This window comes from Muscardinus avellanarius (genome assembly GCF_963383645.1).
Source record: "Muscardinus avellanarius genome assembly, chromosome: 10".
Classification (NCBI taxonomy): domain Eukaryota; kingdom Metazoa; phylum Chordata; class Mammalia; order Rodentia; family Gliridae; genus Muscardinus; species Muscardinus avellanarius.
In genome coordinates, this window is record NC_137796.1 from 66,740,600 (window position 1) to 66,759,630 (window position 19,031).

Genomic DNA, 19,031 nt, shown 5'->3' on the forward strand with positions numbered 1-19,031 from the left:
AAGCGTGCGCCACCACGCCCGGCTGTATCTTTTTTTTTTTAGTGACCTTTTATTACTGCTTTTTTAGAATTTGACTTCTTAGGTTTGTAGGATTCATGAGTAGATAATTTTACCTAGGGAGTTTCCCCCCCCCCCCCCCATTGGCAATATCTTCCTGATCACTACTGCCTGTTTCAAACTCTTCAGGATACAACTCCACTGTGACTCCATCTGTCTGGCATGTTAGCTTGTCATTCCAGTACTTGGGAGCCTGAGACTCGGCTACTTAGTGAGGTTCTCTGCAACTTAATGAGACCCTGTTTCAAAATAAAGAATAAAAAATAGGGCTGGAGGTATAGCTCAGAGTTAGAATGCCCCTGGGTTTAATCTCCAGTACTATAATAACAAAACAAAAACAAAAACAAATTGAGTCTGTTTAAGTGAACAGGTATAGTGGCACACGTCTGTAATCTCAGTGCTTGAAAGACTGATTCAGAAGGACTTGAGGTTCAAGGCCAGCCTTAGCAACTTAGCAAGACCCTCTTTCAAAAGAAAAAAGCAAGGAGCTGAGGATATAGTTTGGAGGTAGAATGCCTCTGGGTTCAATTCTCAGTAACATAGGAAAAACAAAACAAAATAGCCTGCAAACTATCTTCCAAAGGGATGTATCATTTTGCATTCTCACCAACGATAAATTAGAGTTTCTTTTGCTCCAGAGCACTGTTAGCCCTAAAAATCGTTAGGTTTTTTTCCTGTCTTATTATTTATTTATTTATGTATTATTTTAATATAATTTTATTAGTGCATTGTATTTATACATCATAATGGGGTAAAAAAAACTTGTGTAGACATAGATGTACACATCACCCAGCCAGCCCCCACCCAGTCCCCACCTCACTCCCTCCCCGCCCCTCCCTCCCATGCTTGGTTTAGTGGTTGACTTCAATATGAATAAGTACATCATGTGCTGTAAAGAGCTTCCCTCTCCTCTCCTCCCGTCCCCAGTTAGGTTGCCTTATTTGCTCCTCTATAGGATCTCCTTTTTCTCCTGGAGTTCCTCCTATGACGCCTTTCACCCTAGCTTTCACATATTATGGAAAGCATCTGATTCCTTACTTCTCTCGACTGACTAATCTCACTTAGCATAATGTCCTCCAGTTCCATCCATTTCCCTATAAATGCTGCAATTGTGTTTTTATGGCTGAGTAAAATTCCATTGTGTACATATCCCACAGTTTTGTAATCTATTCATCTGTTGATGGACATCTTGGCTGGTTCCATAGTTTGGCTATGGTGAATTGTGCAGCTATGAACATAGGTACACATGCATTAGTTTGGTAGTTAGGTTTCCTTTCTTTTGGGTAGATACCCAGAAGTGGTATTGCTAGATCAAATGGTAGTTTTGTTCCCATTGTTTTGAGGATCCTCCATACTGTTTTCCAAAGTGGTTGCACACATTTGCAATCCCACGAACAATGTTTTAGAGTTCCAACTTCTCCACATCCTTGCCAGCATTTGTTGTTGTTTGTGTTCCAACTAGATTGCCATTCTAGTTGGAGTTAGGTGAAATCTCAGGGTAGTTTTGATTTGCGTCTCTCTGATGGTCAATGATGTTGAGCATATTTCATGCATTTATTGGCCATTTGAATTTCTTCTTTCGCGATGTGTCTATTAAGTTCGCTTGCCCATTTTTTATTGGATTTTTTTTTTTTTAGTGTTGAGTTTCTTGAGTTCTCTGTATATTCTAGATATTAGTCCTCTATCAGAGGAGTAGGTGGTGAAAATCTGCTCTTATTTTGTTGGCTCTCAGTTGAGGTTCTTGACAGTTTCCTTTGCTGAACAGGAGCTCTTCAGTTTCATGCAATCCCACATATTGATTCACCTTTTAGTTTGTTGTGCCTTTGGGGTCTTGTTGAGAAAGTGTTTATCTGTGCCTATGTGTTGCAGTGTTGGACCTATGCCCTCTTCAAGGAGCTTCAAGGTCTCTGGTTTTATTTCCAAGTCTTTGATCCATTTTGAATTGCCTCTTGTGCAGGGTGAGAAAGTAGGATTAATTTCCAGTTTTCTATATATGGTTAACCAGTTTTGCCAACACCATTTATTGAACAGGCTATCTTTTTTCCAGTGTATGTTTTTGGTCCCTTTGTCAACAATCAATTGGCTGAAAGTGTGTGGACTTGTTTCTGGGTCTTCTATTCTGCTTCTATTCTGCTTCATTGGTCTATGTGTCTGTTTTTGTGCCAGTACCATGCTGTTTTTATTACAATGGCTTTGTAGTATAGTTTAACGTCAGGCATTGTGATTCCCCTTGCATGGTTTTTGCTGCTGAGAACTACTTTGGCTATTCTGGGATTTTTGTTATTCCAAATGAATTTAAGGACTGATTTTCCTATGTCTATGAGGAATGCTCTTGGTAGTTTTTTGGGCATTGCGTTAAATATGTTTATCACTTTTGGAAGAATGGCCATTTTAATAATAATCTGTCTATCCATGAACATGGCAGATCTTTCCATCTCCTAAGATCTTTGATTTCTTTTTTCAATGTTTTATAATTTTCTTTTTCCAAATATTTTATTTTTTTGTGGGTGATCCTGAGTGGAAGTGTTTTCTGAATTTCTTTTTCAGTGGATTTATGGATGGTATACAGGAAAGCTTCTGATTTTTTGAGATTGATTTTTGTATCCAGACACTTTGCTGAATTTGTTGATCAGTTCTATAAGCCTTTTGGTTGAGTTTGTTGGGTTTTCTAAATATAGTATCATGTCATCTGCAAATAGTGAAAGTTTGAGTTCTTTCCCTATTTGTGCTCCTTTGATTTCCTTTTTTTTGCCTTATTGCTCTGGCTAGAGTCTTAAGTACTATATTGAATAGAAGTGGTGATAATGGACATCCTTGTCTTGTTCCTGTTTTTAGGGGGAATTCTTGAAGTTTTTCCCCATTTAATACGATGTTGGCTGTGGGCTTATTGTAGATTGCCTTTATGATGTTGTGATATGTTCCTTCTATTCCAATTCTCTGCAGTGTTTTTTATCATAAATGGATGTTGGATTTTATCAAATGCTTTTTCAGCATCTATTGAAATGATCATTTGATTTTTGTCTTTGGTTCTGTTTATGTGATGAATTACATGGATTGATTTTCGTATGTTGAACTAGCATTGAATCCTTGGGATGAACCCTACCTGGTCATGATGTATGATTTTCTTGATGTGTTTTTGAATGCATGTCGCTAGTATTTTTTTTAAATAAATTTTTATTGGTGCAGTGTAGTCATACATCTTAATGGGATAAAAAAAAATCTTTTGGAGATATACATCCACACATCACCCAATCAGCCCCTACCCAGTCCCTAACCCTTCCCTCCCTCCTTCTCATTCTTGGTTTCCTGATTAACTTTGATACATTTTTTTTTTCTTCCGCATAGGGTCAAGTTATTTTTGAAAAGGTTTCCAAGAACATTTGGTGAAGGAAATAATAATCTTTTCACTAAATATTGTTGAAAAATAATAATTACATGAAAAAGAATAAAATTGGGCCCTTACCTAATACCATATACAAATATTAACTCAAAATATATAAAAGATATAAATGAAATCTTAAGACTATAAACTCTTAGAAGAAAACCAGGGTCATAAAACTTCACAACATTGAAACTGGCAGTGATTTTTTGGATATGATTCCAAAGGCACAGGCAACAAGAGAATAAACAAACTTCATAAAAAATAAAAAAATATTTTACATCCAAAGACCATGTAAACAGAATTAAGTTACTGATAGAATGGCATAATATATTTCCAAATGCTATATCTGAAGGTATATTAATATTCCAAATAGCAATCCTAAAAATTAGCAACAATAAAAGCAAACAATACAATTTAGAAATAGATAAAAGACTAAAATAGATAATGAATATCCAAAGATTTTTATATAACCAATAAACAAATGAATATCATTCATCATTATCATTATATAACTAATCATTAAGAAAATACAAATAAAAACTATAGTGAAATACTACTTCACATTTGTTAGGATGGCTACTTAACATGAATTACCTTGCTCCAGCCCTTTACCTTGAGTTTGTTACTATCTTGTAAAGTGTGTTTCTTGTAAGCAGCAGATGGATGGATTCTGGTTTTTTTAACCCATTTTATCACTTTATGTCTTTTTATTGGGGAATTGAGGCCACTTACATTCAGTATTGTTTTTTATTCTCTATTTCATTAATTTCTGCTCTAATTCTAATAATTTTCTATCTTCTACTGGCTTTGGGGTTCAATTGTTCCTGTTTTTCAAGGGCTTTGAGGTGTGTTAGGTTATTTATTTGAAGATTTTGTTTTTCTTATGTGAGCACTCAGTGCTATAAATTTTCCTCTTAATACTACCTTCAAAGTATCCCAGAGGTTTTGATATGTTGTATCTTTATTTTTATTTGTTTCTAGAAATTTCTTGATTTCACCTCTTACATCTTCTATGACCCATTCTTCATTCAGAAGTGTGGTGTTCAGTCCCCACATGTTTATGTTGTTTCTCTGGGTCTTCTTATAGTTGATTTCTAGTTTCATTCTACTATGGTTTGAAATGACACAGGGAAGTATGTAACATTTATAAAATTTGCTAGTGCTCATTTTGTGTCCAGGATGTGATCTATTTTGGAGAAGGTTCCATGAGAAGCTGAGAGAAATGTAAACTCTGCTGTAGTTGGGTGAAATCCACTTGATTAATGGTGTTCTTTAGTTCTGAGGCATCTTTATTGACCCTGTGTTTGGAAGATCAGTCTAGTGTTGTGAGAGGTGTGTTGAAGTCTCCCAGTATTGTTGTATTGGGATTTATGTGTGACTTCATGTCACAAAGAGTTTGATTTATGAAAGTAGCTGCACCTATGTTTGGGGCATACATGTTGATTATTGTTAATTCCTCTTGCTGGATTATTCCTTTTACCAGTAAAATATGACCTTCTTTGTCTCTTCTAATAAGCTTGGGCTTGAAGTTTAACTTGTCTGATATCATAGTTGCTATTCCTGCTTGCCTTCGAGTTCCATTAGCATGGATTACCTTGCACAAGCCCCTTACCTTGAGTTTGTTCCTATCTTTACTTGTCAGGTGTGTTTCTTGTAAGCAGCAGATGGATGCATTCTGGTTTTGAATCCATTTTGCCACTTTATGTCTTTTTATTGGGGAGTTGAGGCCGTTTACATTCAGTGTGATTATTGAGAGATAACTTAATTCCTAACATGTTAAGGTTTTATTTCTGTTTGAGATACTGTTTATTCTTCTTTGCTTAGTTGTCTGCTGTATGGGAAATCTTGTTTCTTTGTTTCTGGCATGTATTACTGTTTTCTTCTTTGTAGTTAATCTCCTTGAATATTTTCTCTAGTGCTGGTTTTGAAGACATAAATTCCTTCAGTTTCTGTTTGTCATAGAAGCTTCTTATTTCCCCATCTAATTTGATAGAGAGTTGTGCTGGGTAGGAAATTTTTGGCTGGAAGTTGTTTTCTTTCAGAGTTTGGAATATGTTACTCCAAGCCCTTCTGGCTCTCATGACTTGGTTTGGGAAGTATGGAGTGATTCTAATTGGTTTGCCTCTGAATGTCACTTGGCCTTTTGTTTTTGTTGCCTTTATGATTCTCTCCTTGGATTCCACATTAGTCATTTTGACAGTTATGTGGCGTGGGGAACCTCTTCTCTGATCCTGTCTAAAGGGAGTTCTATGTTTCCTGGACCTGTGTATTGACTTCTTGCTCTATGTTTGGAAACTTTTCTGCTATTATTTCTTTGAAGAGATTATTGATCCCTTTTGTTTCACCTTCTTTTCCCTCCTCTATTCCAATTATTCTTAGGTTAGCTGTCTTAAAAATGGGCCCATATTTCTTCAATGTCAAATTCCTGCAGTCGGATTTTTTTCCCCTAAATTATAAACTATGCGTTCATTTTTGGAGTGATCATCTTCTAGGAGCAAGATTCTGTTCTCCATGTGGTCTAATCTATTGAAACTGGGTCTCACCAAGTTGTGGAGGGCCTCACTATGTAGCTGAGGCTTGCTGAAAACACATGATCCTCCTGTCTCAGCCTCCCAAGTATTGGGATTACAATCTTGCACCACCATTCCTGGCATGCTGTGGGTCATTTTAAAGTGGTTACCATTTTCCTGTCTTGCTAGACCCACAGGAGACTCTTCTTCTCTCTTCATTTTAAGGATATGGTGGAATTCCTGGAAGTGAACCCCACAAAGATATCATACCTCCTGGGACCACACAGTTTATTATCTCACATTAGTTCTAGCTTGTCCTTTAACAGCTCATTAAAATTACCATATGAATGTGCCCACATGTCTATGGCTGTAGGTGCTTCTACTCCAGGTACGCAGATCTTGGTTGTGACTCTGTCTCCACAGATTTGAAGATGGCAGTTGTCACATTCTTTCAGTTCTCTGAAGAGTCCATGAATAGTTATTAATTTCTCTTTTCTTTTTTTCTTTTTTTTTTCCTTTTTCTTGGTATGAGGATGAACCCAGTGATGGTTTTAAGTACATGACATATCAGACTTCACTGTCAAAAAACTTTAACCTAAGGCCAACGAATAAAATAAAAACCATATAGTATTTCATCTAATAGATTTAAACATTATGTTTTTATTAAATAAAGTAGATTATGATTTTATAAATCCACAAATGTAGTTTATACTGATCCATCTGCTTTAGGTGAATCATTGTCATAGGGGAAGGATTGACTAGTTAACTCAGGGTAGGCAGGATCCTTGGCTTATGTGATGGAAAAGAACTTTAGCACATGCCAGTCAGAGACATAAGCAGAGGTTTATTTAGGAAAGTAAGAAATACACATTTAAAAGAGAATGTGGGCCAACCCCAAAGTGAGAGAGGCCTTTTGGGTGTGCACGGCTTTTATTTTGTGGGGGACTTTCATGAGAGCTAAACATGAGGAGGTATATGAGGTTAACCTCAGTTCGTTAGTCCAATGATTTAAGGTGTTCTAATCATCCTCCAGATCCTGACCCTCTTTGTCTTAATCAGTAGGTATCCATTGTGTTTAATCTGTTCAAGCATGGCCCAGAATGCCCAAGGAGCTTGCCCCTTGGGGTGATCTCCCTGAAGATAGTTCACAGTGTTCAGAGTAATGAGTACATTTTGGTAAATTCCTCAGACTTTTGGGTCTAACAGGCCTTGTCATAGGGTTCCATGTTAAAGTTACATTTTTCTTGTTTTCCCTTTATGCCTCCTTTCTACCTATTTTTCTTCTACCTTACTCCATCATGAATACTTGATTCTTGTGTTTCTGATAAATGATTCCTAGGATGATGGAGGACATGGGCGAAGCCTGAGGAATGAAAGATTCCGAAGGAGTTAAAAGGGGGGCTGGTGAAAGGTCAGACTCCCCCAAGACTCCAGGTGGAACTCCAGTCCCCTCCGGAATTCATACCCCAAGCCCCCAGTGAGAGCAGGAACTTATCTTAATCATATTTTTATTAATCCTTTACTAGGTCGTTCTGCCCTCCCCTGTGTTTGCTAGTTTTTTTTGTTGATTGTATCTTAGTGATTTATGACACCTTCCCTATTCCTAATATTACCCGTGGTATTTCAGTGTTTGCTTTTTCCCATGATATTTAGCTGAAAAGGGGGTATAAAAAAAACCTAGTTTTAGAGAATAAAATTGTCAGTTGCCAAAGGAGCAATTGTCTGGGTCCTTCATTTCAGGTCTGTCCCTTCCAAGTCCCGGAGAGGAATCTCCACACTAGGAATATTGGTGAAAAACAATTTTTGCGATAATTTGTAGCATCCTATTGTTTCATCAAAATATTTTTTGAGATATTTTCCCAGCCTCCCAAGTGCTGTGATTACAAGCATGTGCTACTATGCCTGGCCAGATTCTTAAGTGATAGGCAATGTTTTGTTCATCAGAAAAAGAAACTTAACTCTCAAATATAATCTTTTTATGTCAAAATTAATTCCTAATGCATGCAGTAAATCATCAAAATTGAATATCAAAATAGCATTGGATTAAAGAGGAATTAAAACACATAAATCACAAAATTGTTGAGAAATTCAAAGATAAAACTCACTGTCAGTTTCTTGCAGGAGAGCCAGTGGAGATATTGTAACAGGGACCTGCTTCTGACCCTGGCAGCTAAAAGATGGCCTGTTTCAAAGCTGATACTTTTCGTCCTTTGTACTTCCCCTTGTCTTCATCCCTGTTAACAAATAACATGTTATTATCTATTTATTGATAGAAAGGGACCTGGCACCTTGTAGAACTGAATAAGAACTGACTCCAGGAAGACTTAAACATGAATTTTATTCTTTCTGATAATCAAACCAGTGTGACCCTGGCCTGTGGATGTGAACAGACTCAAGGATAACTTAGACATGAATTGTATTCCTTCTGATAAGTGATAGGTGGGGGTCTCCCCTTTCCTCCCCCCCCACATGACCCCTTGGTGGGGACAGGAGGTGGAATCCTGGAAGCCAGAAGCAGAGATATAGCAAGACTCCAGGTGTCATGAGACTCCAAACATCGCGAGACAGACTCCAGAGGTCGCAAGAGAATCAGCATGCCTATAAAGCATTAGTGCTTCCAGTCTGCCACGCTACTCAGCTGGCGGATTGGGACTACGTGGGACTCTGCAAATGTATGGCTCGTTGGTCCCTTCCCCCATGGCCTGCTGACTCTCCGAGGGTGCTGGGTCCAAATAAAGCAGCAGCTTTTGATAACCTGGCTGGTATTTTACCTCCTTTGTAATTCCCTAGCTCCATTTTCAGTATTTCAATAAGATACCAGGTGCGTGACATCTTAAAAGGGACTCGATGGCTTTATTTGGGGAGAGTTCAGGGCTTCTTCCTGAATCTTTTAGTTCACTGGGTTCTCTGATTTGCTAGCAAATCAGTTTCTTTTTCTTCCCAAAAGCTTGTCAAAATTATTTAACTTGTTAATATTGGTGCAGGTACTGGGATTTGATTAGTGACCCAGTTGAGACCCAAGTGCACTCCTTCACTCACGTTGTCTGCAGGCCACAAAGACCCAGCTGCTCAGGATTTGAGAGATGACTCAGCTAGCCCCAGGTAACATCATTCTTCCTCCTGCAAAGGAGGAAGATGTTCTCAGCAGCTGTCAAGCTTTTCTTTTTTCCTAGCTTGGGGAACTCATTTTTTTCTGAGTAAGTGAAGCTCCCTTCACCATTTGGGTAGATTTGGGAGGAAGGAAATTAAATGCAGTACTTTGTGACAAGCCTGATGATCACCTGGGTAAGTTCCCCTTGGAGTGCACTCCATGACCTTTTGACTCCACACACCTGTTCCCTCTCGTGGGGATGGTCTGTGGTCTTTCTGTATTGCCCCTCATGCTGGAATCATGATTAAGTGGAAACCAGGAAATCTCATATGGGGGACTTGTCCCTGTCTGTAAACATGGGTTCTTGTCCCACTGGCTGATCTGTTTTCTGAAGATTCCCATCCATCTGTCTGCTGGTTGCTTTGATTGGCTCTGTCTATATGTGTGCCTGTTTGTAACTGTTTTTCCTTTGTGAAATGCCAGTGCTGTACTGGCTTCCATGGGATCTCTTTGTTTTGGTGGTACTGGGGTTCCTGGAAATCCTTTACCTCCGGGCTACACTCCCAGACCTATTTTATATTTTTATTTGGAAACATGGTCTCTTAAGCCAGCGAGGCTGGCTTCAAACCAGCGCAATCCTCCTGTTTCCGCCTCCCAAGAGGGGATTGTAAGCATGCGCCACCACACCCAGCCATGGGATCTTTTTGAAAGTATAAATCAGCCAGGTGTGGTGGTGCATGCTTATAATCTCAGTACTTGGGAGGCTGAGACTGGAGGATCCGGTTTTGCGGCCAGCCTCAGCTACTTAATGACTCTGAAACTTGGTGAGATTGTTTGAAAAATAAAGAATAAAAAAAAATTGGGCTGGGGGTCTAGCTTGGTGGTAGAATGCTCCTGGGTTCAATCCCCAGCACCACATACAAAAAGTGTCAACCAAGTGGTTGCTTATGACTGTAGGGGTAAAACTACAAGAAAGATGAGACTTTACAGTGACATAATTTGGGTGATGTATGTAAAAAAAAATGTAGCTAATAGCTGGGCATGGTGGCATATGCTTGTAAATCCAGCATTCAGAAGGCTGAGACCAGAGGATTGTGGTTTGCAGACAGCCTCAGCTACTTAGGCCCTCTGCAACTTAGTGAGACCCTGTTTCAAAATAAAGAAAATATAGGGCAGAAGGTGTAGCTTGGAGGTCGAATGCCCCTGGGTTCCATCCCCAGACCCACACACAATAAATTAGCTAATGATATATGAAATATTCTGAGTATGACGTGATCTGATGGTTGAAATTGTTTAGCTGAATGGAAAAAGATTGATTTTGTTTGTTTGAGGGGGAAATAAGGAGTATGAACAGCCTAGATCAAAGCTAATGGTACAGAGAACCACACTACCACTGGTGTTTCTGCCAGAAGAAAGTGAGAAAAATTTAATAAACATGACATAAAATTGTCCTGATGCAGCACCATGGCTTTTGGGGCAATGGTGTCCCCCACAAAATGGTGATTACCTCACTCTCAGAGGCTTCAGTAGCGGTGCATCTTGCCAATCTCATTCCCTGTGCAGCGCCAGCATCTGGGCATTTTGCCCAGGTGTGCTTGGAGTGGGTGGCCTCCCCAAAGCCTGCAGCCAACAGCTGTGTAGAATCTGCAGTTCTTTCTGGTCCTAGGGGTCCGGGCACTAAAAAAAAAAAGTGATGCCTGCCTCCTGTATCCAGGACTAAGGGCTGCTTCCCTGCCCTGTGGACCTAGGACTGAGCTCTCATCTCCTGTCTTCTCCCATCTGTGCCAAATGAGAGGATGTATGTGTGTGTTGGGGTACTTTTAGAGCACAGGAAAATGGAAACATCTTATGAAGGAACACATTGAATCTCCTGAGAAAGGTCCGAGGAAGAGGACAAAGGTTTTTCACTCAGTGTGCCTTGGGCCAAGATGTGACCTTGCCCGTGTTCTCATATTTCCTGCCATATCAATATGTTTTAATCAAACAGCCCTAAAAAAATGTATATTTCTTGTAACCAGACAGACTTTGTTGCAGAAGACCTTGGCTATTTCTAAGAATGTAATCCATTATATGCTACGTGCATAGTGCCGTCAGAGTCCGTAACCTCTAATAACCTCTTGGGTCCTGCTTAAACCTCACAAATCCTGAGATAAATTGACTATTGCTTTAAGACCCTAGTCCTCTCGTCTGTCTGGCTTTGCAGTCCAGGTTCAATACTGACCTAGAGAACAGTAGTCGATAGGGTACCCCAGTCCTATTTTCTCCCCATGTTCTCCTCACCACAGGCTACTGGATAAAAAGGTAGGGGAAAAGCAGCAGTCTTTCCTCTGTGGGCAACATCAGATCGGGAAAAGTCTCTTCCTTTAAGATTCCTTTGTCGCTGGGGCGTGGGGGCTCACGCTTGTAATCCCTGCGCTTGGGAGGTGGAGACAGGAAGATCGTGCTGGTTCGGAGCCAGCCTTGCTGGCTTGAGACCTTGTTTCCACATAAAAAGTAAAAAAAAAAAAAAAAAAAAAGGTCTGGGAGTGTAGCCCATGGGAGTGTAGCCTGGAGGTAGAAGGGCTTCCAGGAACCCCAGTACCACCAAAAAATAAAATAAATAAATAAAATAAATAAATAAATAAAAGATTCATTTGTCTGGTGCAGAGAACCACTGGTTTCCAAGGGAAAGGCAAGTCTCACTACCCCATTACAAAGGGAGAAAGGAAAACAAAAAACAGTCATTAGTTTGGAAGATCACCTGTGTGGCTCCCCACCTGTGCATTAGTCTTATCAGCAGATATTCTGCCTGAGACTCTGCATTTCACCAATGAGATCAAATGAAAACCAAGGGCCTAAGCCAAACATGGTGGTGCATGCTTGTAATATCAGTACTTGGGAGGCTGAGACAGGAGAAGTACATATTTGAGGCCCTCAGCAACTTAGCAAGACTTTAATAATAATAAAAATTAACAGGGATGGGGGTGTAGCTTGGAGGTAGAATTATCCTGGGTTCCATCCCCAGGGCCACAAAAGCAAAAAAAAAAAAAAAAACAAAAAACAAAAACAAAACAAAACAAAAAAAAAACAAGCACACAAACAAAAGCAAGGGCCACCAGACACTCCCATAAGTCTTTGCCTGCGTACAGACTGTCCCTTGACCCCGTTAGCATTTGCAGAGAAAGAAAATCAGAGGGTGGATTGTAAAAAAAATTTTTTTTTTTGTTTTTTAATTGGTGCACTGTATTCATACATCATAGCGGGATACAAATTTTTGTAGATACACATGCACACATCACCCAGTCAGCGCCCACCCGATCCCCACCCCATTCTCTCCCCATCCCTCCTTCCCATGCTTGGCTTAGTGGTTGACATCTAGTATTATAGCAATTTATCCAAAATTAAAAATGATAATCTCACATAACAGTTTCATTTGTCTAATACCAAGCTTTTGATGACTTAAAGATAACATTTCAATATTTCTTTTTGCTTTCTTTCTTACCAGAGAATTTTTTTTTCTATTTTTTTAGGTGAAACTATCATATATTTATTTTTTTCAGAAAAAAAATCTACCCTAATATGGAATATGGACTCTAGGTACCCAAAACGATCTTGAAAAAGAACAAAGCTAGAAGATATATATTTTCTAATTTCAAACCATATAAAGCTACAATAATTGAAACAGTGTAGTACTGTTCTAAAGGCAGATATATAAACCATTGGAGTTAAACACAAGCCTTGAGCTAATTTCTTCCCTATATTGTCAAGTTATTTTTGACAAGGTTTCCACGAACATTTGGTGGTGGAAGTAATCTTTTAACTAAATATTGTTGGAAAATAATAATTACATGGAAAAGAATAAAATTGGACCCTTACCTAATCCCATATACAAGTATTAACTCAAAATAGATAAAAGACCTAAATATAAATCTTAAGACTATAAACTTTTAGAAGAAAATCTGGGTCATAAAATCTCACAACATTGAAATTGGCAGTGATTTCTTGGATATGATTTCAATGGCACAGGCAACAGAAGAGTATACAAACTCCCTAAAAAATAAAAAAATATTGTAATATATCCAGAGACAATGTAAACAGAGTTAAAAGTTACTAATAGAATTGGATAAAATATTTCCAAATGCTATATCTGAAGGTATATTAATATTCCAACTAGAAATCCTAAAAATTAACAATAAAGGCAAACAATACTATTTAGAGATAGGTAAAAGACTAACAAATAATGAATCTCCACACATAACCAACCTTAGTTGTCTGTTGGATGGAAAATCTTGTTTCTCTGGTTCTGGTGTGTGTTACCTATTTCTTCTTTGTAGTTAATCTCTTTGAGTATTTTCTCTAGCGCTGGTTTTGAAGACATAAATTCCTTCAGTTTCTGTTTGTCATGGAAGCTTCTTATTTTTCCATCTAATTTGATAGAAAGTTTAGCCGGGTAGAAAATATTTGGCTGGAAGTTGTTTTCTTTCAGAGTTTGGAATATGTTACTCCAAGCCCTTCTGGCTCTCATGACTTGGTTTGGGAAGTCTGGAGTGATTCTAATTGGTTTGCCTCTGAACGTCACTTGGCCCTTTGTTTTTGTTGCCTTTAAGATTCTCTGCTTGGCTTCCACATTGGTCATTTTGACAATTATGTGGCGTGGGGATCCTCTTCTCCGATCCTGTCTAAAGGGAGTTCTATAAGTTTCCTGGATCTGTGTATCAACCTCTTGCTCTATGTTTGGAAAATTTTCTGCTATTACTTCCTTGAAGAGATTGTTGATCCCTTTGGTTTCACTTTCTTTTCCCTCCTCTATTCCAATTATTCTTAGGTTAGCTCTCTTAAAATGGGCCCATATTTCTTCAATGTCAGATTCCTGCTGTTGGATATATTTTTCTAGATTAGAAACTATGCGTTCATTTTTGGAATGATCATCTTCTAAGAGCGAGATTCTGTTCTCTATGTGGTCTAATTGGTTGTTTGTGCTTTGAATTAAGGCCTTTACTTCATTAATTGCATCCTTTATCTCTTTTTGGCTCTCTCTGAATTCTTTTCGAAGCACCTCTATTATTTCTACAGTTATTTTCCTGATTTGATCTTCTAGAAATCTCTGATTTTCTGTTTTATCGGGTTCTGATGTTGTGGGGTTGTGGGCATTCATTGCTCCATTGTTATTCCTCTTTCCCATAATTTTGGAAGTTTGTGCCTTCTCTGGGTTCTTCCCTTGGGTCACTATGACTTCACTTAAGGTGTTCTGGATCTCGAGTCTGTAGTATCTCAGACCCCACTACTCCTTTACTGGGTTGTATCACAGAGTCTCCGACCCAGGGAGTCGATAGAGGCTGCTTTAAATTATGGGGGGATGCCAGGTTGGGCGTTCTCCTATGGTGTGATATCTCTGCCACCGCCACTCTCCCAGTGGGTCAAGTTCCAGGGAGTACAGTACTGGGATTTCTCTTCTGTGGCCTGCAATTTGACTCACTGTTCTTGAGTTCGCAGATGGAGCTGTACTGGACTCGGTGAATTCGGTGCTGCTTCCGCCGGTGGCAATATGGCGCCGCTGCTATGCCCTCAGCCATGAGGCTGGCTTATTTCTTCTTGGTTTTGAGTTCCACTCTGAGTCCCTGCAGCATGTGCTGAGCTCAGCCACTGGGAGCTTTAGATGCTCCCTGTGCTGAAAAATCCCACCTGGCTGTTCCACAGCGGCTCACCTCGGCTTGCTGTAGCCGTCTGGTGAACTCGCCGCTTCCGCCGGCAGTATGGCGCTGCTGCCGCGTCCTCAGGCGTGAGGCCAGTGTATTTCCTCTGTGGCTCTGAGCTCTGTTCTCAGTCCGCTTTCTCTCTGGAGCCTGGTGATTTTTTTGTTTCTCTGGTGATGGTGTTTTCTGGCTATGAAAGGCGCTGATTTTGTGGTAATGGAGACTGGTTGTTAGCGGGGCTCTTAAGCCCCGCTTTTCTCGGTCACCATCTTCCCGGAAGTCCTAAAAAAAATTTCTTAAGCTTTTCTTTTTTTATTCTTTTGGTGATACTGGGGCTTCTGGAAACCCTTCTACCTCCGGGATATACTCTCAGACATATTTTTATATTTTTATTTGGAAACAGGGTCTCTTAAGCCAGCGAGGCTGGTTTTGAACCAGCGCGATCCTCCTGTCTCCTCCTCCCAAGCGTGGGGATTACAAGCGGGTGTCACCATGCCCAGCATTCTTAAGCTTTTCTAAGAGTTGTGGGCAGCCCTCTAGATCTCTAGAACAAATCCACAAGACATACACTGATATAAAGCTTGCTTAAAAATATTTGGATGGTTAATCTTATTTTTATTGGACAGAATGCCTGAATATTAAGAAAAAATGTTCCAGTGAGTAAAAGGTAATCGACATTAACTCCTCACAGCTACTTTATGTTTCCTTTAAGATGTATAATGCCTGGAAGAAACCAACACTAAGTCTTCTATTCTGCTCCATTGGTTTGAAGTCTGGTATGGTGAAGTCTGTTATTGTGATGCTTCTTTTTGTTGAGAACTACTTTGTTATTCTGTTGTTGTTGTTGTTGTTGTTGTTGTTATTATTTTTGTTCCAAATGAATTTAAGGACTGATTTTGTCTGTCTGTGAGCAATGATTTTGGTAACTTGATGGGTATTTTCATTAAATTTGTAGTCACTTTTGGAAGAATAGCCATTTTGATATTCTGCCCATCCAAGAGCATGGGAGGTCCTTCCATCTTCTATGATCTTCTTCATTTTCTTTTTTCAAGGTTTTAATATTTTCTTTATAGGGGTATTTTAATTCCTTGGTTAGGTTTATTCTTAGGTTTTTTTTATTGTTTTGGAGTATATCATGAGTGGAAAAAATTTTTTATTTCTTTTTCATTGGATATTTGGCATACAGAAAAGCTTCTGATTTTTTAAAGATTGATTTTGTATCCACACACTTTGTTGAATTTGTTGATCATTTCCAAAGGCCATTTGATCGCTGGGCGTGGTGGCGCACGCTTGTAATCCCCGTGCTTGGGAGGCAGAGACAGGAGGATTGTGCAGGTTCGAAGCCAGCTGTGCTGGCTTAAGAGACCCTGTTTCCAAATAAAAAAAGTATAAAATAGGTCTGGGAGTGTAGCCCGGAGGTAGAAGGGCTTCGAGGAACCCCAGTACCACCAAAAACAAACAAACAAAAAAAAACAAAGGCCATTTGATTGAGTTTATTGGTTCTTCTAAGTATAATATGTCATCTGTAAATAGAGATAGTTTCAGTTCTTCTTTTCCTATTTGTACTGATTTGATTTCTTTCTCTTGCCATATTGCTCTGGCTAGAGCCTCACGTACTATATTGAAAAGAAGTGGTGATAGTGGACATCTTTGTCTTGTTCCTGTTTTTAAGGGGAACTTTCGTAGTGTTCTCCTATTTAATATTATATTGACTGTGGGTTTATGTTATATTGCCTTTATAATGTTGAGGTATGTTCATTTTATTCAAATTTTTAGCATGAATGGGTGTTGGATTTTGTTGAATGATTTTCAGCACTATTCAAATGATCATGTGATTTTTGTCCTTAGTTCTGTTTATGTGATGAATTTTATGAATTGCTTTTTGTGTGTCGTACCAGCCTTGCATCCTTGGGATGAACCCAAATTTTTGTGATGTATAATTTTCTTGATGTGGCTTTGAATGCATGTTGCTAGTATTTTGTGTAGAAGTTTTGCATCTAAGTTCATCAATGATATATTGGCCTGTAGTTTTCTTGAGCTGTTTTTAACTTTTTTTGGTTTTGGTAATAATGTGATGTTGGTATCATAGAATGTATTTGAGAGAGTTTTGTTTCTTTTTATTTCATGGAATAAATTGAGAAGTATTAGGATTAGCTCTTCTATAGGTTTTACAAAATCTGCCTGGGAAACCATATGGATCTGGGTTTTTCTTTAATAGTAGGCTCTTTACTGCTGCTTCAATCTCTTTGATTGTTATTGTTGGTTTAAATTTTATATCTCTCCTTGATTCAATTTAGGAAGATTGTATGTTCCTAGCAGTTTGTCAGTTTCTTCTGGGTTTTCCATTTTGTTGGAAAGTAGTTTGTTTTTCAAAATAGTTTCTGATAATCCTCTGGATTTCTATGCTATCAGTGGTAATAGCACTTTTAAAATCTCTTATTTTAGTAATTTGGGTTGATTCTTTCTTTTGGTTAGGTTGGTTAGTGACTTATCTAATTTTTTTTTTTTGAGAAACCTGCTTTTGGTTTTGTTGATTTTTTTTGCATTGCTTTTTATTATCTGCTTCATTTATTTCTGTTTTGATTTTAATGATATCCAGTCTTCTACTGGCTTTGGGATTAATTTGTTCCTGTTTTTCAAGGACTTGGAGATGTTTCATTAGGTGATTTTTCTGTTCTTACGTGAACACCTAGTGCTATAAATTTTTCTCTTAATAGATGCCTTTAAAATATCCCATAGATTTTGATATGTTGTGTCTTTATTTTTATTTATTTCTAGGAACTTCTTAATTTTCCCCCTTATTTCTTTTATGACCCATTCCTCATTCAGCAGTGTGGTGTTTAGTCTCCAGGTGCTTATGAGGTTTATCTGTGTCTTCTTATAGTTGATTTCTAGTTTCATTTCATTGTGGTCTGAAAAGATGTAGAGAGTTATGTCACATCTTTCATTCTTGCAGTACTGGGATGGAACCCAGGGGTATTGTACCACTGAACTACACCCCCAGCCATATTTTTTAGTCTTTTTATTTTTTGAAACAGAGTCTCACCGAGTTGAAAAGTAGCTGAGGCTTTCTACGAACCAGACTCTCCAAGTCTCTGCCTCCCAAATGCTGGGATTACAAGTGTGTGCCACCATGCCCAGCTGTTATTTCATATTTTTAAAATTTTCTGGCACTTGCTTTGTGGCCCAGGATATGTTCTATTTTGGAGAAATTTTGTGAGCAGCTGAAAAGAATATCAGTTCAGCTGTATATGGGTAAAATATTTTATATGTATCTAACAGGTCCATTTGATTTTATGGTATTCTTTAGGTCTGAGGCATCTTTACTGACCTTTTGTCTAGAAGATTGATTTAGTTTTGCGAGAGGAGTGTTAAAGTCTCCCATTATTATTGTATTGAGATCTATGTATAATTTAATGTCACAAGACTTTGTTTTATGAAAATGGTTCACCTATGTTTGGGGTATAAATGTTGACTATTGTTATACCCTCTTGTTGGATTGTTCCTCTTGCCAGTAAAAAATGACCTGTTTTGTCTCTTCTGATAATTTAGGCTTGAAGTCTATTTTGCCTAATATCAGAGTTGCTACTCCTGCTTGTTGAGTTCCATTAGTGTGAGTTATTTTTCTCCAGCCCTTTACCTTTAGTTTGGGAGTATATTATAAGATGCATATAGATGAATTATGATTTTAATCCATTTTGCCAACTTATGTCTTTTGATTGATGAGCTAAGGCCATTGACATTCAGTGTGATTATTAAAGATGAATTTTTAATTCCTATGGCCCAGGCAGATAAATCTGGCTTTCCAGTCTCTGAACCATGAAAAAAGACATTCCAACCTCCTTATATCATTGGCCCCTCAGAGACAATGAAAAGGGGGATTACAACTAGTAGGCCTGTGTTATAAAAAATCAGAAAAGTATTTAAAATAAGTTTTCTTGTCTTTCTTTCCAGTCTGATGCTTTCTTTACGTTCAGGAAGGGACTCCCCACTGGTCCCATCTTCTGGTTGCCTAGAGGAAACCCATTAATATGCAAGACACTCTCTTTTCTCTGCTAAACATCAGCTAGCTGGACTGGAGGAGGAAGCAAAAAACTCCTAAATCTAAACTCTTAACTAAGAATGTAACTACAGATAAGCAACTTGCAGCAGGACAGGTAACCAGGAAACTGCTTGTAAAAGACACATATGTCAGTAACTTGCTCAGGAATTTCCCCTCTTGCCCTCCCCATACCTAACATTGGTCACTGTCACATTTCAACCCCTGTAAGATCATCTCACTGCTCCCACCCTTTGTCACAAATCTATAAATCGGGTGC

General features: G+C 38.6%; 1 protein-coding gene across 1 annotated transcript in view; it reads left to right on the top strand.

Moving 5' to 3' along the window:
- NLRP9 (NLR family pyrin domain containing 9) overlaps positions 1-6,434 on the top strand; it is a gene marked incomplete at both ends in the record, with an annotated part of 61,421 nt that extends 54,987 nt beyond the window's left edge. The window contains one exon of the mRNA XM_080703760.1: positions 6,323-6,434. Coding sequence (XP_080559886.1) covers positions 6,323-6,434 — 112 coding nt within the window. The remainder of the gene's footprint in view (positions 1-6,322) is intronic.
- Between the last annotated feature and the right edge of the window lie 12,597 nt (positions 6,435-19,031).